The sequence below is a fragment of the Tubulanus polymorphus genome, chromosome 8, assembly GCF_964204645.1.
Source record: "Tubulanus polymorphus chromosome 8, tnTubPoly1.2, whole genome shotgun sequence".
Classification (NCBI taxonomy): domain Eukaryota; kingdom Metazoa; phylum Nemertea; class Palaeonemertea; order Tubulaniformes; family Tubulanidae; genus Tubulanus; species Tubulanus polymorphus.
In genome coordinates, this window is record NC_134032.1 from 3,211,859 (window position 1) to 3,236,181 (window position 24,323).

The 24,323-nt window shown below is 38.4% G+C and overlaps 3 protein-coding genes across 4 annotated transcripts; 2 read left to right on the forward strand and 1 right to left on the reverse strand.

The window, feature by feature from the left end:
* The first annotated feature begins 5,417 nt into the window (after nucleotides 1-5,417).
* On the forward strand, nucleotides 5,418-6,578 carry LOC141910027 (uncharacterized). Its single transcript, XM_074800715.1, has one exon. It carries the CDS (start codon nucleotides 5,418-5,420, stop codon nucleotides 6,576-6,578), a length of 1,161 nt encoding a protein of 386 aa, XP_074656816.1.
* Nucleotides 6,579-9,752: 3,174 nt separating this feature from the next.
* Nucleotides 9,753-11,622, reverse strand: LOC141910067 (toll-like receptor 2 type-1). Its single transcript, XM_074800780.1, has one exon. It carries the CDS (start codon nucleotides 11,543-11,545, stop codon nucleotides 10,253-10,255), a length of 1,293 nt encoding a protein of 430 aa, XP_074656881.1. The 5' UTR covers nucleotides 11,546-11,622; the 3' UTR covers nucleotides 9,753-10,252.
* Nucleotides 11,623-18,274: 6,652 nt separating this feature from the next.
* LOC141909990 (caspase-3-like) lies at nucleotides 18,275-23,709 on the forward strand. 2 transcript variants are annotated; one of them, XM_074800680.1, is made up of 4 exons: nucleotides 18,275-19,741; nucleotides 21,226-21,414; nucleotides 21,824-21,959; nucleotides 22,200-23,709. In XM_074800680.1, exons 1-3 carry the CDS (start codon nucleotides 19,138-19,140, stop codon nucleotides 21,826-21,828), a joined length of 798 nt encoding a protein of 265 aa, XP_074656781.1. In that variant the 5' UTR covers nucleotides 18,275-19,137; the 3' UTR covers nucleotides 21,829-21,959; nucleotides 22,200-23,709. The 2 variants fall into 2 exon arrangements, with proteins under 2 accessions (XP_074656781.1, XP_074656780.1); XM_074800679.1 differs by having other exon boundaries at nucleotides 21,836-21,959.
* Nucleotides 23,710-24,323: the final 614 nt, after the last annotated feature.

The window sequence follows — 24,323 nt, forward strand, 5'->3', positions numbered from 1 at the left end:
TAGAAATTGTTTGATCTAATAGATGGCGACAGCATACCTGCAGGCGTAATATTTTTTAAGTTCACGACCGCTGGCGATTAAAAAAAAATATTCGGATTATTTCGTTTTTGCGCGTTTTAAGTTTGTTTTTGCGCAGTAATATTTGTTTTTGCGCGGTCAGATTTGTTTTTGCGCGTTTTCGTGGAGGACGAAAAAAAATTTTACATGTCCCGAAACAGCCACCATAGCTCGACCGATAGGTCGACACATATAAAAAGCAAGCGTAGCATTTCGATTCACTGTGACCAGACTTTATCACAAGAGGGCCTAAGTAATCTAAATCCGTATAATCGAAATATGGGACCGATACTACTCGACTGCTAGAACCGATACTACTCGATTGCTAGGCAAAGGCAGATGTAGTGGAAGGTTGACCCTAAATACACTTGCATTTAAAACATGGCTTTAATTACGTTTTAACGCGCTGTCTGAGATCTGGAATTCAATAACGAGTTCGTACATCGGCGATGGTAGCATTTACACGTAGATGAAAATTCAAGAATGTGATCTCGAAATCACCGAATCCACAAATTTTTGATACTTTGGCAACGAAATAGGATAGGTCTCTTTGCCAAATCAGAAATGTCAGCATCGTCGATTCTGCCGTTTGAATGTATTATTCCATCGTCACCGATACATAACAGTAAGTTTTCAATCAATCTTTCAGTAACTGGAGCTCAATTATGTAAGGAAACTATTATATCAATATCCGAGTAAAAGATCGAAAGTATTTGTATTTGATGATGCTGTGATAATATATGGATTCGGGAGTCAAAAAATCCAGTTCAAAGTTCAGTGAAAATGAACTAATTTTGACAACGGATGACCTACTGCTCTTCACGCCATCTGGCGGGATAGCTGGTTTTGCTGGTTGTTAGATATTTGTATTAGGGGAAACCTGCTATGTATGCTGATGCTAGTTTTTAGAAGTAGGCATTGCATAATCGGAAGTCAAAGTATTCGCATCTCCTATTGAATTTTATTACATGGATCAGTATTGTAGTAGAACAGTTTTATAAATTGTCTTCTAAAAACATGTAACGTACCGAAATATATGAAAAAGTTTACGCAGAACAAGACGTTTCGAAATCCGTAGAATATTCCTTCTAATTCACTCCACAAAACTATTAGGTAAAACGTTCTAGTAGGGGATCCATAAAAATTAATACGATGGTTTATCCAGATCACATACATGAGAAATTCGTTGAAGTTATGCGTGAATTTAGTGACAGTGTTGGGTAGAACACATATTATATAGACTAAAATGACAACTAGAAGTGTTTTACTAGTCGATGACCGAAAGCGTTCTGCTCCTGTTCTATTCAACATGCTAGATTTCTGAGAACGTGATAAACCAGTTAGAATTGATGCTATGATGATCGCAATGGCCGGAAATATCTCCTGAAAGAATACTCTTGCCATTTTTATAATGACATAAAGAAATTGGTTCATCCTATAAGACTGCTTGCAACTGAATTGAGTGAAGGTTTCGTTATATCTACTAACCGCATTGAGATAAATGTAGATGCTTTTACTCGGAAGAATCGAGGTTTATGATTGAGGAAAACACGATGACCCCACATACTATGATTACACGCCGTTTGTAGGTGAAATATCTCATATGAAAGAATGGAAAACGTATAGAAACAAATCTTTCAACAGCAATTGCTAAGACTATGTAGTGTGATACTGCTATTGCTTGGTTGTAAGATATGTTAACCAACAAACATTTTGGATTTAATTTGTTAGGAATGTACTGAAAATAATGATAGAAATGGTACAATGATGATGAACACAGTTTGCCATGTTTTGACAATGTCATATAGTTATCTCCACATACTTTCGGGTAAAATTGGAATTTTACCAGGATGTATTTCAAATAACATGGAAAGTTGCTCAGCTTGATAAATAAAACGATTTGTTCTGAAAACGCGAGAGTTATGAGATAGGGGAACGTGTAACGAACAGTCTGGTGTCTGCGACATTTAATCAGTAGAATTATTGTCAGAAAGTTGAACACACTTCCGAGTGGAAACACTAACAAAGTAAATGTGTAGAAGTTGAGAAGATAAGCGCGTCTAGTGAAACTTCTAAAGGCTGTAATAAAAGCCGGTGTCCTAGCAGCGTATGACAGTCGCTGGGTTGTATTAACGGCGATGATAGTGACATTATTCATTGATGATACCAGCCGTTTAGAATCCGAATGCTACTCGGTGAACTGCGCAGAAACGCACACGATGCTCCCGTCTCTCAACTGTTATCATTTCTCAACAATCGATATGAAATTACAGTTGAAATGCTCGACATCAAACTGACCGTAGATAATTATGGAGATACAACGGTACTTCTAATATTACTCATTCTGATCGCTCTGTCGATCTCATACAAAGGTTTCAGTCCTCATAATAAACTCCTTCTAAAATTTGTCAGTACGCTAGGACCCAAAACCTAACTATGCGCAGTGATTCGTGTTATATTTTATATCAATGTATATTTATTTATATTATATGTGTATTCATTTGACGTATATAACATTTTAGACAGAACCACCAAAAATATTTCTAGTATTTTATATTAACTTTTTACTCTTTTTACTCTCAACTATTGTGGGATTTTACATTTATTGTTTCCTTTCCAGTTATCCATGGTTTCAAGTAAGCCTAATTGACTGTTTGTTGAGCTTCGTTGTATAAAACCGTGTTGACCGTTGAACAGGATTCTATTTAATTCCCTTCATTTTCTTAAGCATGGTGTAGCTGCTTCGGCATACATGCGATCGTGGTCGACACAGTATCCAGACAAGATCAAGAAGTTTTCTCCGATCGAAAACAGGTGGCCGAAATTAACGGAACTGTCTCATCTTGGAAATAAGTTGATCTAACTAGTGGAGTCACGCAAGGTAGTATCCTCAGTCGTCTTCTCTTCACTGTCCTGAGAGGCAGAGTAATCGCAAAGGTACAGGACCGAGTAAATTTCCAAAACGACCTTATCAAGTTGTGTCCCGTACATGGTCAGAAACACGTATGATAAGCATCATCCTGAAAAGGCATAATATGGATATCGGATACAAAGAAAATCCAGGTTCGTATTATACCTATTGTGTTCGGGTGTGAAGATTACTTTGTTCGAAAAAAGTTTACTCCGTAATGAAAAGACTATTTAGTTCCACGAAAATCTTTTTCTTTGGAATGAAAAACTTTCAATGGATCAATATACTTGTTTGAACGAAAAACTTAATGTTCCGACAAGAATATTTTGTTCGAATGAAAACAATTTTGCTCAATCGAACAATATACTTTCTATACAAATGAAAAGTTGTTCGAATAAAAAGCTATGTTATTGTTTGGACGAAAAATTGTTTGTCCCGACAACAACAAAAATTGGTGAACGAAAACAATTTTGTTCGAATAATAGTTTGAATAAAAAGAATTCTGTTCGATCGAACATTTTCGAATTTTTATTTAAAGTTTTGTTCGAACGAAATCAATTTTGTTCGATCGAAAAAAACATTTTCGGTTCGAACAAAATCATTTTGTTCTGACAAAAAAATTATTTTAAACGAAAAGATTTTCAGACGAAAAAAAGATCTTATCATCCGGGGCTCCGTAGTAACTCATCGGGAATTAATAAAATACAAGTTTCATTAATGATGAAAAACTCAAATGAAACCCATGTTTATAAAGCTGCCTGCTCAGACGAATGCTAACAGCTTATCAAAAAAATCTTCATATTTGCTGATGCAGGCCTAAGTATATGCACGTAGGTCTAGCTTCCAGACAAATGAGGCTTAGACCGATTACGGTTTAACCCTCGTAAACATCGTATTACTACACCTCTATTTAACAGGGTTAGATTTCATGGTGTATTCCATTTGTAATATCAATTTCATTTTCGGACAAAGAAACAAATCATTTGCGCTACGTGTCATAGCAATGTTGTCGGATTTTCTATTGCAAATTTTGTTTGAATTTCAATCCATGTGTCCGTAAATAAACACAACAATTATATTGTGTTTGTTTGAAACAGTAAAGCACGTAGGCCTCAAAGTAGCACAACTCAATAAACACTTCAAGCGGCCAAACGGTCTCAGATCACCAGCGGTATCGGAAATACTGAATCCGAATAACAAGCGTGATTTCAGCTTACGGATAATCATGTGTTATATACAGTTATTTATCAAATATCCTGTCGATTTGGTAAAGATCGGTGTATACTGAAAACGATACATGGTTGAAGCCCGTCGCCGAATCACTGGTAGTAATAAATTCATTTATTTTGGTACCTCGTCAACACTACAGCTTTTCTCTGCTGCATCTTTCCGGCGTGTTTAGTTTAGGCCTACGACTCGCCGGTACTTTAATGGTACTTAAATGATATATCGTACTAAATATCCGTACCATTTTGTAAAGGAAAATAGAATATTGTTAAACTAACTGCCTGAAGCCCGTAGCCAAATCACTGGGAGTAATACATTTATTTGTACTTGATTTGATTTTCATGGCGAGGAGAATTCGCAGCGGATCCGCGGAACGACGATGTAAAGACACACGTAGATTCATCGATCTTTACAGCTACAGCTCGACAGTGCTTATAATATTTAGAGCAGTAAATATCCCGTGGATGATGAAGTGTACTGATGAAGAAGATGGGTAATTGTTAAAATCATTCTTTGAAGACCGCGGCTGAGTGTGAAGTCATGCGGCAATAAATTTGTTTATCTATACTTGAATTGATAATCGCAGTGACGAGCAGCCTGTGGTGGATTTCGGGATGACGACTCAGAAAACATGTACAGTTAGATCGAAAGTCATTTTCATTGCTCGAAAGGCCAATCAATACACACTAACCAGGTGGGGTACGTTTACCTTTTGGCTGCTTACTATAACAGAACCAGAACGAACCATCTAATTGAAGATGCGCTTTCGGAACATTATATTAGCGTAAGGTTGTAATCATCGATTAGTTTTTTCTCGATTTGGACGTCGCTTATTTTAAATGGAGTTTTATTTTCCCATGCACAAAAGCATCTTGCGACCAATTCAGCTTTCGTGCCCGTCGTCCTTAAACCGCGAGCGCATAAATACGATTTTAATTTGTCTACAGTCAATTTGACAAAATCATCGTATCCCTGGATCTCAGCCATTCTGAAATGAAAATAAAATCAATTTTTCAAATTAAGAAGCTTTCATAACTAACATGTGTATTACGTTTATTTACAGATGGGGAAATATGACAATTGCTGTTTTTGTGAAAACGCAAGAAATTATCCGTTCTCAGAGATAAAAAAACCTCATGTAGATGGAAAATTGATATATTACGACATTGTTCGACGCAATGATCCAACATTTGTGAATCACTGCAATACCGCACTAGAAAAAATGGGTAAGCAGCTAACAGTGACGTCGAAGGTCTGCTCAAATCATTTCATCGATGGGAGGCCGACCGATATCAACCCTTATCCATACGTTACAAACGAGGAACAAAATATGCCAAAGAAGCGAAAAAATAGAGATTGTTCACGTTCGGTGATTAGTAAGACGACGACAACGCAGCCGATATATACGGGTGTTGCGGTAGACGGTTCAGGTGATGGGAACACGATGAGCCTGACATCGTGCGTCGCATTTGATGAGATGACGCGGGATGTTGACGTAAAGTTCTTTACCGGTTTCGATAATCGGGCAACTTTGAAAACTATTTTTAATTTCTTGTCTGAAAAAGCTGCCTGTATGGTTTATTGGAAAGGTGGTCAAACAAGAGAAACTCTGTCGAACAATAAGATGGGTAGAAGGAAAAAACTAATCCTCGAAGATGAATATTTCATGGTTTTGATGCGTTTACGTCTGGGGTTATTGGTTCGTGATTTATCGCACCGCTTCAACGTATCAATTTCTGCCGTTAGCTCGATATTTTCAACGTGGATACGTCTAATGAGGCTTGAATTATCATGTATCATTATCTGGCCTTCAAAGAATCAAACCAAAGCTCTTCTACCAGCTGCATTTGTTCAGTTTTATCCGCATACAAGGTGTATCGTGGACTGCACTGAAATTTCTATTGAAACGCCAACAGCGCTCGACCTACAAGCAGCTACTTGGAGCGACTACAAACATTCTAATACGATACAGTTTTTGATTGCCATTACTCCAAATGGATTGATATCGTACGTTTCGCCTTGCTACGGAGGTCGTGCTAGTGATAAATATATATTCACTGATTGCGGTATTCTCGACTTCATTGAACCACACGACGAAATAATGGCCGACCGAGGTTTCAAAGTTCAGGAAATTTTAATGTCAAGACACGCAACGTTAGCAATCCCCCCGAGCGTTTATCATAATGCACAGATGACCAACGATTCAGTGAAAACTACATCCCGAATTGCAAACGTCCGGATATATGTTGAGCAAGCTATAGGGCGGATGAAGAATTTCAGAATTTTAAAGAATACGCTGGAGGTCAAAACCGTTCCTTTAATGGATGATGTAGTTATTGTTTGCGCGGCAATATCAAATCTCAAGCGCGCACTTTGCTCTTAAATTAAGGATCATGTTGTTATTAATTAATTTTTGAAACAATATCTGTTTGTACTAATTCAATAATTACTATGAATAATTTTATGATAAACTGTGTTAATTTAATTCTACCTAAAAATAGAGTTATTTAATAATAAATAATAACTTTATTTCGAATAGGCTTATTAATTAGGCCTGGCCTATTAACTGTTAGGCCCTACTGTAAATATTTATTAGCTGTGAATTGTATATCGAATTATAAATTTTAGCGTTGAAATTGGTTTTCAAAGGATTTGGTTTCCTTAACCTTAATTAAATAATAAAACATTTTTATTTTCAACACATTTGTTTGGTTTTATGGCCATAAAAAATCCCCTGTTTGATACATGTACCGTACACGTATGTCTATCCCGGATCCGGCTCGTATTGCCTTGCTCCAACTATAAGTTCAGATTAATCTAAAATCAGTCATGATTCAAAAGTTCCTAATTCTCTCTCTTGGAAATGGCTGGTTGAATACCCAGTGACGACATCGTAAAATAGAACTGTGGTACCGGTACCCGGCAGTTAAAACTGACCCCGCTGGGACGTTAGATTTAGCTAAATGAAATAGACATTCGGGCCAGCGGTGCACTTAGATCACTCATAACACTAAAGTTAAATTGAATTGAATATATTTTGGCCTTTACGGCTTCCCATAGTCACTCTCCAAGGAGCGCCACTGCATTTGAACTTTGAACTAAAATGGTTGGCAGCCGCTCGAAATATACGCACATTTCGCGAAACAATAGGATATTTCTCAGGCCTACGGATGCGATAAGGTAAGTCTATAGCACCCTAAGAATGATAATAACACACTGATTATAAATCAGTTGCTCGATACTTACCTCAAATGATCATTAAGTCGTAGATGAAGATTCAATCGTCTTTTACTAGGTGATTGTTAAGCGCCATCTAGTGGTCATTGGCAACCCCGAGAAAAATGGCGTTAGAGATAACGAAATTCTCTATTATGCTCGTGTATTTTCTAAGTGTAAAACAGGGTGGTCTACTTTTTTGCCCGGGAGGCTGAATCGGTGATGATTTAGTTGGAAATGGGTTCGTATTGAGAGTTTTCATTTGTTAGTTTTTGGTTCGAAGAATGAGAACCTGAGCTATCGTCAAGTTTCTGTCATGAAGTCACGTGACAAGATTTTTTTTCAGATTGAGTGATACGCCATAATGAAATAGGTCCACATATGTAATTCGCTTGTCTAAAGAATATTATAATTATCATGATTGATATATTCAAATACACTTACTCTGAATAATATCATTTTCTAAAGAGGGTGGCCGAATATTGGTTATACAGCCACCCAGCCATCATTACATCTACTCGCGCATAAATACACCATCAATGGCGAGCCTGTTAAAAAGCGCCAGTACCCGTACGTTCAGCCATACACACGTTGATGCCGACACCGGCTTCCACTTCAAAAGTTAAGAACAAAAATATTAGAAATATTTGTGATCCGATTTACACCAAATAAACCTTTAAAGTAAGGTATTTAGCATCGGATATTGTGCCGAAAATTCTAGATTGATACACTACGTAGTTTTTCAAGTAAGCGCATTTTTAGTGTAAACCAATTATGTTGATTGACAGGCAGCCTCAGCTGCGCGCCTCATTTTATCGTTGACATCAGATGTAAACAATAACATTGCAACATTACCACGTGCGCAATGCAACGGAAAACAAATTGAATTTCTCTAATGGAATATCAATTTCTTTTCATATTTTGCCTTTCTTTTATGTGATTTATAATTTGTACATCGGACTTTGCTTCTTCGAACCCCAGGACTTTGAAGTCCTCTTGTTTGTGTGAAGGTTTAACTTTCATTTACCTCGTCACTTACCTCATTTCATTTACAAATCTTATATGGCCGATGGGTAAAACACAAAAATGAGCAAACGTGTTGTAACAAGTGTATAATGTTATAATCCTACAGCTATGTTATAATCCTTTAGCTACGTACAGGGAGGTTCAATGTGCTCTAAATCTTTATATAGGCTCTTTATCTTTGTATATTTGGTAAAAAGTTGATTAGACATGTTTAGCTCGGTTATTAGGAATGTGTTTAATTGTGAAATACAAATTTAGAAAATCAATTTGCCAATGACCTTTAATTAAACATGACTGCACGATGGCTGCAGTATCGGGAGATGCTGCAGTAATAGAGGGGCAGTATCATGCTACCAGTTCAATGAGGACTCTACGTTCAACTGTGGCAAGGATTCCACTTTTGGCAACCGAAGACCCACCAGGTTCGCTAGTGCGCATTCAGACAAAATCTCCGGGAATTCTTCTCAGATTCACCTAAAATCTATCCAATTTCTAAAATTTGTCCTAAAAGATGATAGGATGACCGTCAAATCAGGTAACCGTAAGTCACTGTCTTGGCGAAAACAGCCAAGTCTGAAAATCTAGGACACTTAGTTTTAGTAACCAATACGTTTTTCAGCAGCTATTTTCAATGCACTAGATGGCGCTATCTGAGGGGCCATAGGACAAATTAGCTAAATTCATTAAGACCGGCTTAGATGTATATAGATCCCTCCAATAGTATTTATAGTATTGTAAATAGTCGATCTACATATATTTTCTTACCCTTCATTCTCTAAATTTTAATCACTTCAGCGTTGTTTTGTAAATATTCGTATACACATGTGTAATAGTTTTCCTCAAAATACCATGGAAATGGTTGGAGTGTAAATAGAATCGTAATCGTAATCGTAATCGTAGGAACCTTGATATAACCCCTATGACGAGGCCAGTTATTGCACTGAGACTAGTTGACCCACAAATCTTCTCTTATGTTAAAAACTCAATGGCCGGTTTTATAAATAAGCATTTTCTTTTACCCGGGAAATTGAAAATAAATAGAGTTACCCCCGGGTAAGAGTTACCTGATACCAGTCTATAAAACCGGTATTATGTGTACGAGTAAGCAGGGGACTGCGTACATGCTGTTTCCACGCTATGTTTGTGATATTCTAGGCCTGACTTTGGCAAAATATGATCTCTAGAAATCACAAAACCTACGACAACATGTTTAAAGATGCTGGGTAAAGAGACTTGTGCTCGGTATTTGACACGATGTTTACACCAAAACCAAACTGCACAAACGCTTATTTCAACTACGATCAAATCTCTTGATTTTATTTTGACATTGACGCGAATTCAAAATGACACATCACATATATTATTTTGTTTAAAATCTTCATCTTTTATATGTGTGCATGTACAACGCCCTTTTGAAGGGTCTATCTACTTGAATATATTTAACAGGCAATAACTATGATAACCGTTTTTGAATAGACTATTATTCTTCTAATGTAGGACAACAATTCTATTAAAACAGATAATGATAAGTCTGATAGATCTCGTTTTGCATATTTTAGGAATTTGATAGAAGAGTTCAAATAAGTTCATTTTCGATAAAAAAACAGGACGATCACAGTTTAAATGTATGGTTAAAATGGATGTCTTTGGGGCCAGGCCTTGTGTCCTGGTGAAGTCGGCGATCCATTTTTGTGATAACGGAACGCTTGTCCGGCGTCTAAGGGTTAAGGCTGGTCTGGCTATGTACGTACACACATTGTATGTGGAAATACGTGGATGTAGTTACGGGTATATTGGACGAGTAATGCGAATAGATTAGCGGTTAGATCGAAACATATTAGCTGGTTGTATGAACTTTTTCTGTTTACCGATCAGGGTAAGGCGAACCTTTTTCCAAAACGTAGAACGGGCTTTATGGTCTCGCGGGTATTTCATGTAAACGATATTTGAAATGATCGTCCGCAAGGATTCAGGCATGCGCGATTCGGGTATATGATCGATATCGAGCACGAGTATGATGTTATTGCCCTCCTCGACGCACCGGGTTGCCGCCATGCTTATCACAAATTCCGTCCATTTTTCCTTGACGAATGATTCGGTCAACAAAAACACAACCCACCGAGACCCGTAAACGGCATCGGCAATGTTCTGTTGTATGTAGCCACCGAGCGTAAAGTCTCGAAACTCGACGCAGAATCTCGAAGCGAAATGTTTGGATTTTTCTATTTCCGGTATGAAATCCAAATAGACAAATTGGAGGTCTTCCATGCTATGGCTGAGGAATCCGTCAAATTTCAAATCATCAGAAGGGTTTATTGTCGTTTGACGTAATCGTTTCGGTAGTATTGGATTAACTTTTACCATCCACCAATAGAACATTGACCATCGGTTTTTGGCGACAATTCGTCCAATAGCCATAATGATAACAGCGACGCATAAAGTCGAAAGTGAAATGATTATATCTTTGTGGTTGTCACATTCTATCGAATTTAAATGAAAGTCTGCGACAGGAACTCCCGATAGCCGTCTGGGTGAAGCGCATACAAGTTTGAACGTGGTTTTATTGTGTATGGCCGCTGCCCAAAAGTCCAAATGGTAATACCTCTTTATTCCATGACTTGCTAACTCTATAAGCCAGTTTCGCAATTTCCTTAGTTTACAATCGCATTCAAAGGTATTATCGAGAAGGAAAATTGATCTAAAATCTTTTAAATTCATGATTTCAGTACGATCGAAGGTTTTTAGTTGATTCGATGCTAAATCCAAAACGCGTAGGTTTATCAGTGGTTTCAACAAACCTGGTTGAATCATTGTCAGTCTATTATACTTCAACCGCAAAAACTTTAAGTCAGGAGTTGCTTCAAACGTGGTTCTATCCAAATGTCTAATTCCATTTCTGGAGAGATCGAGTTCTTCTATCGAGGGAACTCTGCTTAGGATATGATGGAGTACGTGACTAGGACAGCTGCCAATAATTGTTCCACTAAGATGCAAATTAGCTAGTCGATAAAACGTCCTCTTCCACATAAGGCTTTTACAAGCGATTTTAAGCAGACGTTTGTCTAAGTAATTAACAAACGGTCCGGCAAGGTTGCGTATTTCGATCATACGTATAGATTCGGGTAACAAATCGAACGACTTAAGGCATAACAAAATGTAAGGACTTGTTAATCTAATGATCAATACACGCAACTTCCGCAGGTTCGTTATGTCCTTTCTCAAATAGAAATTTCTGTCTAGATAGCCACGCAGCAAATGCCCGGTACAGGGTGATTCAGCGGAAAACCGGCCAGTAACGTGACATAGGATTCTTAATCCTATCAGTCTGTTGTTTGTGGTTGCGAACAATGTGCGACTATCGAAGCACGCTAAACCCGGAGAATTGCCTGATAAAAACAAATATAGTTCAGGGTTGGATATCATAAATTCTGTGAGATTCAAATTCTGAATGTTATTTTGTGTCAAATCTACTTTACGAAGATTAACTTGCCCTTTGAATTGATACTTTTTAAAATTCGTTTCACAATAGTTTAACTCCAAGAGTTTCAACCTTTTGAACCTATGAAAAAAGTCTATATCTATTTCGGGTATTCGATTAAACATTAGACTTAAAACCTTCAAATTCTGCACAGGTAAATATTTCGATATTGACGCAGTCAACGAGATTGCTTCAAACCGCCACACTGCTCGTAAATATAGATATTCTAAGAAAAGGCAATTTTGCAAAGAATAAAATAGATTATGAATATCCTCGACAGTGTGCTTTGTAGGACATGCTTTTTTGATGAGTCCCGGTAAGTTATGCTGATATAGCAGGAAAAAATTGTACGCGAAATATTTCAGATGCTTATTTTCCATGAGAGCCTGTTTGTCAATGGAGTATACTGGATTACACGAAACATCGAGCAATATCAGATTCGGTAGATAATGAAGTGACTTTCGTCCAACCAAAGAACTCAATGCATTTTCTTGTAGCTTTAGCTCCAATAATCTCGGCAATCGACGGGACGGTTTTATGCTCTTTATCCTATTCTTCGATAAGTAAAGAATATTTATGTTATTCTTTATACGAGGGAACTTTCCGAGTCTTTTGTGTCTGCAGTTGGCGATACCAAACCTGAAAAATATGTTCAGGTGCTACCGGTATTCATTTTTTTTTCAAAACTGTATTTTATCTCTTCATAAATTGATAGCTATCAATCAATTTGCATTTGTCATAGCAATACTGGCCGTAAGTTTGACAGTGATCGCCACTAACCGCAGATGTTGCTTTGTTTCAAGCTTTACTTCACTTTTATTCTTGACCGTACCTTTCAATTCAATATCTAATTCCGCCCTTACTCGGTAACAAATACCAAAATGGTTTGAACTTACCCGCGTCGATAATAACAGCGACACACTGACGGACAACCGAAGTAAAAGCGTCTGCTGATGATATCGTCGTGTCTTTTAGGACGCCGTTTATCGTTAACTATTCCAGAATACAGCATCCGACTGTCGTCGAGTGACAGGTATTTCTGATAATCGAGTGAGTTACTTTCTGAACTCCACGGCGTCCTTTCTATTCCATCGATGATTTCAGATATGATACCACAGTGGCGCAACAGTATCGCAACCACGAGAACTAGAAGTTTAGATGCGGCCATTTTCAGTCGGTCACTAAACGCAGCCAACAGACGACACAATTCCCGTATGTAATAATGCAATAGATTATACAATGAAATATCGATTCCTCAGTCGGTCACTGATTTCATCGAACAGACGACAAAATTTCCGTGTATAAGGATGCAATAGATTATACAATGAAATATCGATTGGGAATGCAAGCAAAGCGTCCTGCCTGTATAGGATTGTTGTCATTTATAGATACGGGTAATCACTTTAATGGGATAATTGAAGTGAGAATTCAAGGGAAGCTCCCTGCTTGTTTAATGGATTTTTTTTTCATCACACGTTGGCAATGTGTACGTATGTTCCCGCATCGTACGTTTGCGATATATGTTACTCTCGGCGAAGCGAAAATGTTTTCATAAAATTTGTCAAGTATCTACTTAGGGCAAAGAAACGCTCTGTTAATTCTGCTGTTCACGATGATCTTGGAGAGTTCCTTTTAGAAATATTCGATGCGAAAGGCACCTAGCCAGCCTATTCCATCTTCGCTTGCCAGGGTTTGATTGGCGCCCGTTCGGACTCGCGCCAACACAATCCCTGGCCGCAAACCCAAAAATCATCTATCACCTAACGACACAATCGTACCGAAAATTAGTACAATTACAATGTTTAGATTTTGGTAATATAATGAATATATATCTAGCTAATCAGATGCCACTGACTGCGTTGTTTTTACCGGCACGTTTGCTCCATAAATACCACGCATATCCGATTTGCTAGATACATAGTCTGGTAGGCGCAGGAACCTGTCCGCCCAAGAAATTGTGGTCAATGCAATAGACCAATGAAGGGTTTGCGGTCAGGGTTTGTGTCGGCGTAAGCTCCAGCTGGCGGCAAGCGAGGATGGAATAGGCTGGCTAGGTGCCATTTGCGTAAAATATTTCCATGTACTAACCGATTATATTTGATAATCTAATTATGCTGATCTCATAAAATAAACTTTGTATCTTAAGACCATCGGTTCAATTCATGGGGTTCAGGTCGTACATGTATTTGGTTATATATGTCTTGCCGTGTCTAAAAGAAAAAGCAAATGATTAATTTTTATTATTTTCATTATTTCACTTGTATATGTACATCATATGATCCACAGTTTGTTTTAAACAAATGCTAAGTAATTAATTCTGTTCACTTTTTGTATTTTGTTTTTGTATTCGACTTGTTTCAACATTAACCACACGAGCTGTATAATGCAAGGGATTTGAAGTAAAATGGCAGCTAGCAACTGTGAAATGGCTCGTCAGCGTAAGTAGAAGGCACTCGATACGTAAGTCAATAATTTAGGTTCATTGCTCGCTACATAAAATACGTATTGAAATGTAATATAGAAATTGGTAATTGATTGTGTGCGGGCCGTTTAAACACATTAAATATTTAAGTGTGAGGTGAAACACCGTACGAATTGAGTTTTCCCAGTCACGCTGCCTATGACCAGAAAACAGCAAACACAGCGCAATAAATTAAACTCTTTTGAATAACGGGTTTCAGTTGACAGGTTCTTTCTGAGTTAGATTTGAACAGGAAGTGTTTTGAATACGAAGGAAATATCTTCATTGTTCATTGAAGAAAATATCTAATTCACCATACTGCATTGTAATATTTATCTTCATCTCTTATGCGTTTCCCAAAGTTTTTGACATCATTAGAATTCTGAATGGAGTATTTATATTTTGCGCCAATAAAATGAACCAAATACATCCTTTCAATTTAATTGGATGCGTTTTGCATTTAGTATTTTCCGCCCGATTACGATCAAATTGACATTATTCCGCGCGTATAGATGTAAACACGAGTTCAGAAAATGCCAGGCAAATTCAGTTCTAGAAACTTGTAAAATGTTTAATCACGAGTGACTAAAATAACCTTTTTTAAAGATTCGGTTGTAATAGATACAAAACCTCTAGATTGCTGTTTGGCTATTAAAAGACATACTTTGTAGTCGGTCTCGATAAACACTTCAAGGGACACAGCGAACGATCCCTTTCCCCCACAGCGAACGCTTACTTCACATGTGTTCAGTGCTTCACCTGAGACATTTTCAATTGAAAATTAACTACAAACACCAGATATTAGACATTTTATCAGCACACTTTCAGAAACTGATCGTCCACACTTCACATGTGTTCAGTGCTTCACCTGAGACATTTTCAATTGAAAATGAACTACAAACACCAGATATTAGACATTTCATCAGCACACTTTCAGAAACTGATCGTCCACACTTCACATGTGTTCAGTGCTTCACCTGAGACATTTTCAATTGAAAATGAACTACAAACACCAGATATTAGACATTTCATCAGCACACTTTCAAAAACTGATCGTCCACTCATTGCCGTGTTCCGTGTCCGGGACTTCACAAACTGAGGTATTATTTTAAGAATTGAATGCTTACTAACGACCACCTTTAAAAGCACAAAAATGCTGAACATTACAGTATTGGAATGCAGTTACGTTACGATATCGTTTAGCTGGGTTAGCTGCAGGTTACGGATTAGATAACGTCAGTACCCAGTCTATCCCCATCCCCACTCAGGTAGAGATACTCATTTCATTGAAATCATGTCTACTGTCTGTCACACATGCTCTTCGTGCGACGTTTTGGTCCGTAATTTCGTTAATAATCGGTTGATCTGTAAATATTATGCATCAATTTGTTCAGTAAGGAATTTGCATTCAGAAATAAATCATGAACTGGCATAAATTTGTTTGTGTTTTCTTCTATCAGCGATAGTTTTCCTAGCATACGCTCGCGTAATGCTGAAAAAACGGCTTTTATGGCCCGTCACGTGGCGCCACCTACTGTATTTTGATATGCTTATGAGCAGGTGATGACGTTTCCGAGCGTTCGCGGAGCGGATTTTTCAGCATAACGCGAGAGTATGCTGAGTAAACTATCGCTCATAAATGAAAACAAAAACAACTTTAGTAAAAATTGTTGTTTATTTCTGAATGCAAATTCCGCACTGAACAAATTGATGCGTCATAAAGGTAGATAAACCGATTATTAACGAAATTACGGACCAAAACGTCGCACGGAGAGTAGGTGTGACAGACAGTAGTTACGATCGCAATATACTCTCAATTTCTAGCGCCATCTTACGATACTTTGGATAAACTACACGTATACGGTATGTGACGAGAGAGTTTGTAGATAAGCCGTGTAGTAGTAACGAGTCGGGAAGCTCAGTCGCCTGAAGCAGAGCCCGTGCCAAGGTTGCTACCCAGATATTTGGGAAAAGTACTCTTACAAATACATGACGTAGGCTGTATCGAATAGAACATTCCTTATTCACGATCCAACACCCCCCCCCCCCCTCCCCCACACACATCCCACACCCCCACACCCCACAGCCCCCCTAAAAAGTAACTCAAATGCTAGACACGGGCCTATGATGAAGCTATACATTAGCATCACCAGATCGTGTATACTCCGGACAAACCAGTTTCACCAGATCGTATAACATTCGAATAAACCAGTTACGTTCCAAGTTCGTACGGGTTTAAGGCGAGGTTTTTTACTGTACTGGCAATTCTATTTACTCACACGCCATCTATTGATCATCACGGTTACTACGTATTAGAAACGACCGGCAAAATATTTCCAGGGTTCAAGCAAACATCGGACACCGTGAACGGTTCTAAGTGAACCTTGATATTTCATTCGCATTTTGGGAGGTATTGATGTTACCTCTAAAAGTACCTCGGAAAAGATGTTTGGCTCTGAATCGATTCAACAACAAAAAAAACAGTAAAAAATTCGTTTTTCTAAATATCTTCCGACCAAAGACGAGCTTCGTACGAAGAGTTTTATACTGGCTTGTATCGTCACTGACCACTACTGACCAATTCATACTACTCGTATATGATACTTTGGGCGTGACGAAGAGATGGACAATGTCGCCTAATTCGCGACTGGCCTACTGACCTAATAAAGAAGTTTCCAGTTTCTAGGCGCCAATTTGTGGCGGTTCCTCGAGGTCCCCATTGTTGCGATAATTTGCGCTCATTTTTTAAACATAAGTTTAGATTGAATATAAAAATAGCTCTGCAGTCCCTTTCTTGATTAACTGAATTCATAGACCATTTTAAAGGTAATGAAATGCAGATATTTGCCGGTGATTCTTGAATTTTTTAAATGCAACAATTAAGAGCAGTGACGATGTGAAACCAAGGACCAAGATATTTCAACTGCGCGTCAAAAAATTGCGATAATTATTGATTTTAAAATATCTAAGTGGTTATTAAAGCTAGATTTCCCATTTTTACTGAGGTTAAAGAACGTTATTTGCTTTAAGGGCCTACGTTGACATTTTTTGAATATCTCTCTTGACGACTGATCTCTAACCGCTAGAGTTTGAGATTACGCGCCAAAGGGGTCTCCCACTGCGCACCGCCATTTCACTGAACATTGAGAGATTTGCGAAAAGCATGGGCGTGTGTCCGATAGCGATACAGCTGACACTCAGATTCTCTCTGCGCATTTGTTATACTGTATAAACAATTTAATGAATGGGACATGTTATTTAAAAAAAACCACCATCATTTAGGCTATATGTTTGGCTATATTGATGGAAGTGTTTCATTCTCTGTGATGCATCCTTAACCACAAGTTCTATTAACCACTTCAAATAACGGATACATTTTTAAAACATGTACAAGGTATGGAATGATCTAAATCTATTTTGGAATAAATATGTGACTAAATTTCAATTATTTTCTATAATTTCCTATTCATTATATACATCTGGGCCGAGTTTGAAATATGATAGAATTTCCATTCAGTTGCCATGGTAGTTAGTAACCTGTCTGTGGTTTAGTTTCACGATCGGATATTGGTTGGTATAAGCCCATCCGATTATAAAAAGCTTACCACCAACGATTAGGTAACTAACTATTGCCAAGGAAACGTAAAAATTGGATCCCGATGGAGGCCCGGCTCCCGGCTTCTAAAATTGATAGTTAGGTTTGTATCAACATCTGTGCCAATTTTCGTGAATTTGTCCACCCGGTAACAATTAAAAGACAAACGCTAAGCCATCCTACTAGCGGTACCACCGAGAGGATCGACCCGCGATACTTTGGAGAGTTACCGGCGATCCCCGAACCTGGACGGAGCGCTCCTGATGTCGGACGTTTGTGAAGCTATCGTTTGGTGGCGCCCTCTCTTGTGAAGCGCCATCTTGAGTCTGTGTCGAATTAAAACCGGCTCGTCAAACCCGATCAAACACACTCAACGGCAGCCGCTCTACGATCCAGTACTCGCCCTTGTGCAGCGGTGACACTGACGGTATTTTATCGCGAATTTTAGGAACCAGTTAATCGCAGTGAATACAGCTGAGTGAACTGTTTGTTAGCCGTTTAATATTGTGATTCCGGAAGAAGATCGTTTTTAATATAACAACCAACGGAGGAGATTTCACCTCGGTCGGTGAGAAGAGAGGAGATCACATCAGTCATCATCAGTTAATTGTTTGGTTTGTTTTAAACTTGTGTTGGGGTTAAACTTGTAACATGGAAGTTAAAAACGATTCATTGACGCTCAATAAACGGGTAGATACAGACTTCAGACCCCACCTGATGACGTCAATACCCGATGAACACGAGGGTGAACAGTCACGTGTTATATGTGCGCAGTATCGCTCCACTGATTATATATATAGTGTGAATGATAATGATATACAGAGATACATAGGAATTATGGTAAGATACGAGGACTCGATACTGATAGTAACGGGTTTCTGTTTGTGGTCGTGAGGAAAAACAGTGAATTCATCCTGAGAAAATATAAAAATCAGAGAAAACTCTTCGAAGAAAATATCACTGATATCCTGTCTGGAGGCTGTGGATCCTTCGTAATCCGTGATCACAATATCTATATACAGTCATTGAGAGACGTTCATGTTTTACGTTAATTAGAAAACCCTACTGTAAACAGTTTGATCTTTAGAAACCAAGTGAAGGAGTATCAGCTCCCGGATGGAGATTACGAATATATCAACTGTTTCGATGTCGATTCAAAGGGACGTATGTTTCTCTACTGTTCGCATACACATAGATTACTGTATCTAACACCAGAAGCAGAACTGATGGGTTTTATCATTATGAAATATTGCGGACTAACATTTGATCCACTTACAGGATCCCTGTGTGTTATTGATGATGATCATGTATTACTAACGGTATACTCTGATACTAATAACAGAGGATCTGTTATCAGTATCAGATATAATAATGTGGGGTTTATAGATCACCGTATAATACTGAACTCTACAGACACTAGGACATGTGACATACATCACGTGTGTAACAGTAACGCTGTAGTTATCCATCACTGGGATAACAGTAATAAACAGCGATCACTGAGATTCTACAATATAAACACTGTGGAACCAGCTCCAGATGTCAGAGGGAATGTGTGTGAATCGGGTGGAATAGATCAATACTATATGAATCGTGAACACAGAGGCCTCGCTCTTATTATATCAAATAAGGAATTTGACAACGGTGAAACTAGGATTGGCACCGAGTTTGATGTGGAGTCTTTACGCGGGGTGTTTAGTGATTTAGGCTTCGAAGTTGTCGTCTGTAAGAATTTGACTGCGAAGGAAATGAAATCGAAAATACGTGAAGGCAAGTATAAGAGTTTTATTATTTCAACTTACTAGAGCGGGACCACAATTAGGCTAGATCAGTACCTAGTAGGTCAGACGCGTAGAGTCGGACCCCGGTCGAAAATGGCTCCTAGAATGAACGAGAGGTTTCCAATTGGACCCATCAGTTTGTCAACATGAATTGGGGTTTGGCTAATACACAGCACTGCGGTGTATTAGTCCACCCGTATCCACCCTGACTATTACTCCTCAATCCACCTGTATCCACCCTGACTATTACTCCTCAATCCACCTGTATCCACCCTGACTATTACTCCTCAAGCCACCTGTATCCACCCTAACTATAACACCTCAATCCACCTGTATCCACCCTGACTATTACTCCTCAATCCACCTGTATCCACCCTGACTATTACTCCTCAATCCACCAGTATCCACCCTGACTATTCCTCCTGAATACACCCGTATCCACCCTGACTATTACTCCTCAATCCACCTGTATCCACCCTAACTATAAAACCTCAATCCACCTGTATCCACCCTGACTAAAACTCCTCAATCCACCTGTATCCACCCTGACTATTACTCCTCAATCCACCTGTATCCACCCTGACTATTACTCCTCAATCCACCTGTATCCACCCTGACTATTACTCCTCAATCCACCAGTATCCACCCTGACTATTCCTCCTCAATACACCCGTATCCACCCTGACTATTACTCCTCAATCCACCTGTATCCTCCCTAACTATAAAACCTCAATCCACCTGTATCCACCCTGACAAACTCTTCAATCCACCTGTATACACCCTGACTATTACTCCTCAAGCCACCTGTATCCACCCTAACTATAACACCTCAATCCACCTGTATCCACCCTGACTATTACTTCCCAATCCACCTGTATCCACCTTAACTATTTCACCTCAATCCACCTGTATCCACCCTGACTATTACTCCTCCAGCCATCTGCTTCCACCCTTACTATAACACCTCAATCTACCTGTATCCACCCTGACTATTACTCCTCCATCCACCTGTATCCACCCTGACTATTACTCCTCAAGCCATCTGTATCCACCCTAACCATAACACCTCAATCCACCTGTATCCACCCTGACTATTACTCCTCAATCCACCTGTATCCACCTTAACTATTACACTTCAATCCACCTGTATCCACCCTGACTATTACTCCTCAATCCACCTGTATCCACCCTGACTATTACTCCTCAATCCACCTGTATCCACCCTGACTATTACTCCTCAATCCACCTGTATCCACCTTAACTATTACACCTCAATCCACCTGTATCCACCCTGACTATTACTCCTCCAGCCATCTGCTTCCACCCTTACTAGTATTACTTGGAAGAGTAATGATGGACAGGGTGGATAAAGTGGCTCGTAGTATCCATGAATCGCTAGTTTCAAAGGATTTATGGATATGATTCTAATGCGAAATTGGAATTAACCGATTTAAACACTGTACAATTTTTCAGCTGCCGCAAATCCTATACATGGTGAATCGGCTGCCTTTGTTTGTGTAATACTTAGTCATGGAAAAAAGGGTGACAAAGTTATTGGAACTGATGATGAAGCTGTTCGTGTTGAAGAACTAGTCAAACCATTCAAAGGTGATGCGTGTGAAGCTTTAGCTGGAAAACCAAAACCTACTATTCTTTATTCAGGTAAACAGTATTCAGGAAGTTACGATGGCTCGCTACGATTCCGTGTGTCCTCGATAACTCCAAAAATGAATTTCAGCTAAATTCCCAAAAGTCCCCGAAAACTTTTTGAATTTTGAGAAATTGACAATTCGAAAATTTTAAGCCCACTTGAGACTTAAATCTCAGTTTGTCATTGCAATCACTTAGGGTGCACAGTATTATATTTGCATCGTGTATCTTTTCTTGAGTGTATTTTTGATATTCATGAAATGCTATCAAAGGTTGTTTTGTGTAAGTTGTGGAGAAGTCAATAAATATGAACTAATCAATTCTCTCAGGTTCGGGGGATCATATCTTACTCTCCACTGTCCCCTTGCGATACCCAAACCTAAATTATTCAAGAGCACCATACTTTGATTTTTGGTAATAGTTTAATTGACAGGCTTGTCGGGGACAGCTTCGAGAGCAAGGTGTATTATTCACTGATTCTGAGCCAATTGATGCTAATGGAGGTTTGAGAATTCCGAATGAAGCTGATGTCCTGATCGCCTACGCAACTGTTCCAGGTAAGAGTTATGTATCTGCTTTAGATCGGTAAAAACCTATTGAAACCGCGGGTTAGAAATTTTTATATTAATAGTAAAAATCTTTGGTATCCGGGTCTATTTTTTACCACATTGTCAAAGCCTTAAAAAATACCAATAACATCATTTCCAATATGGAAATCTCTAAATAGATTTATGTAGGCCTATACCCTCACCCCCTATTTCATTTTTGAACCACAATTGTTTCGTTATTTTCCATAGGTTACGTTTCCTGGAGGGATGCAGAGGAAGGATCATGGTTTATACAAACCCTGTGTAAAGTTTTGAAGGAACATTATCGTTCGTTGGACCTTGTAAGAATGTTGACACGAGTCCAGCGTAAAGTTGCGGATGAATTCAAAACAAAAAAGGAACACAAACAAATGCCGTGTTACCACATTAAGGAAAGATTTGTATTTTGCTCGTAAATCTTAATCGAGATGCTACTTAAATTCAGGATTGAATTGCATTAACAGGCCTGGTAGTGTTTGGGAATTAATGGGGGTTATGACGAACTACCTCGAGATCCTAAATTTCCGCATTTGAAACTGGATTTGTCGAAAAGGAATACAGTTTTGGGCTTGCCTTATCCACACCCAACGTTAAGGAAAATGAAGAATGAAACCTTGATTCCTTGAAAATTTCTAAACCAAAAACTTTTTCAAGGTCCTTGAATTTGAGCAAAATGCCTGAAAGTCATTGAAAACTCCAAAAAACGGCCTCGGCCTCTGACGCACACCATCTTTCGCCAGCTCATTATAGTTAGTATGAATGATACAAACTGTGTGCTGGGATTCTGTTGAACCTCTTGGACAAAAGAATCACGTTCTTGGTACTTTCACTTCTTTTTTGGAAAAATTGAAAAATCACCCGTGAAAATCTTGGGAATTTTCAACTGATTTAGGCCTAACTGTGGGAACCAAGCAATCAGACTACATTATATTCGACATGATATGAAATGAAAAAGTGAGTGATATTTAGGCTAAGAAAAATGGATACCTTGTTTCTCATTTTCTGCTGAGCTTAAAAAGTTGACCCCGCCCTTCCAACTATCTACCCTGTACATTTAATTTAAATTGTAATCATGTCGATCAAGTTAACAATAAAACAGACTCGGCAATATTGAAATGATCTGATAAAAAATATTGCAGTTTTCAAAAGCGACCCGGCCGATTAGGAGAAACGAGGTATTGTTTTGCCTAAGCATATATTTTTTTTTTCTAGTTATTAATATAAGTATTATACTGAAGAGTTATATCTGTACATAAAATATCAAAATACGGTGCTACCATGATTTACGGTGCTATACTCACGATTTATTCCGATCAGATAGTGGGTTTTTATCTTATTAACATTATTAAATGTGTAGAATTTAGACGCCGCTCACGAGCAGCAAGACGCGCCCAGGAAAGGGAGCTGGGGAGGATTTGAACCCATTTATCTGACGAAGCTACTATCGACTAGTGCTGCCGCCCTCGTCACTTTTCCAAAAAGGACTGATGAGAAACAATGGTATTTCTTTGCGTGGCTTAAAGCTATGATGAAATTGTATGTATATCCGTAGTGTTTATAACCTATTAAGAGTTTAAAGACATGTTTCTATTTTCGATATTATGATAATCTCGATTTTAATATCTTTATTCGTATCGATAAAACAGATTAAAAGATATAGATAGAATGAAAGCAAAACACATTTCATTTTCGAGTAATATATGATCATATATATATATTGATTAAACTGTCATATTTAAAACTATATTTGTTTGTTCACTCATTCAATGGAAGTATAGTTCAAACCCTGTGGACTGGCGGCCCTAATACAATTAACACTGAGGACTGATGACCCGAATACCATCTATAACACTGAGGACTGATGACCCGAATACCATCTATAACACTGAGGACTGGCGGCCCTAATACAATTAACACTGAGGACTGATGACCCGATTACAATCTATAACACTGAGGACTGGTGACCGGAATACAATCTATAACACTGAGGACTGGTGACCGGAATACAATCTATAACACTGAGGACTGATGGCCCGAATACAATCTATAACACTGAGGACTGGTGACCCTAATACAATCTATAACACTGAGGACTGATATTAATCTTCGTCTTACTATTTGCTGAGCGCAATTTTTCCATGATACAAAATTAGAAATGAAAACCTTTCTCTAACAGATCACGTTTTAATTCCTTTCGTAGAACTGTAAAGTTTCATTTGTACTCTAATGGTAAAATGCATCATCTATACTTGTTTTTAGGACTAGGCAGATTCTCTCCTCGTTGGTGCAAATACAACTCGAATTCATCGTCTGCAGTTAGTCCGAAACAACGCA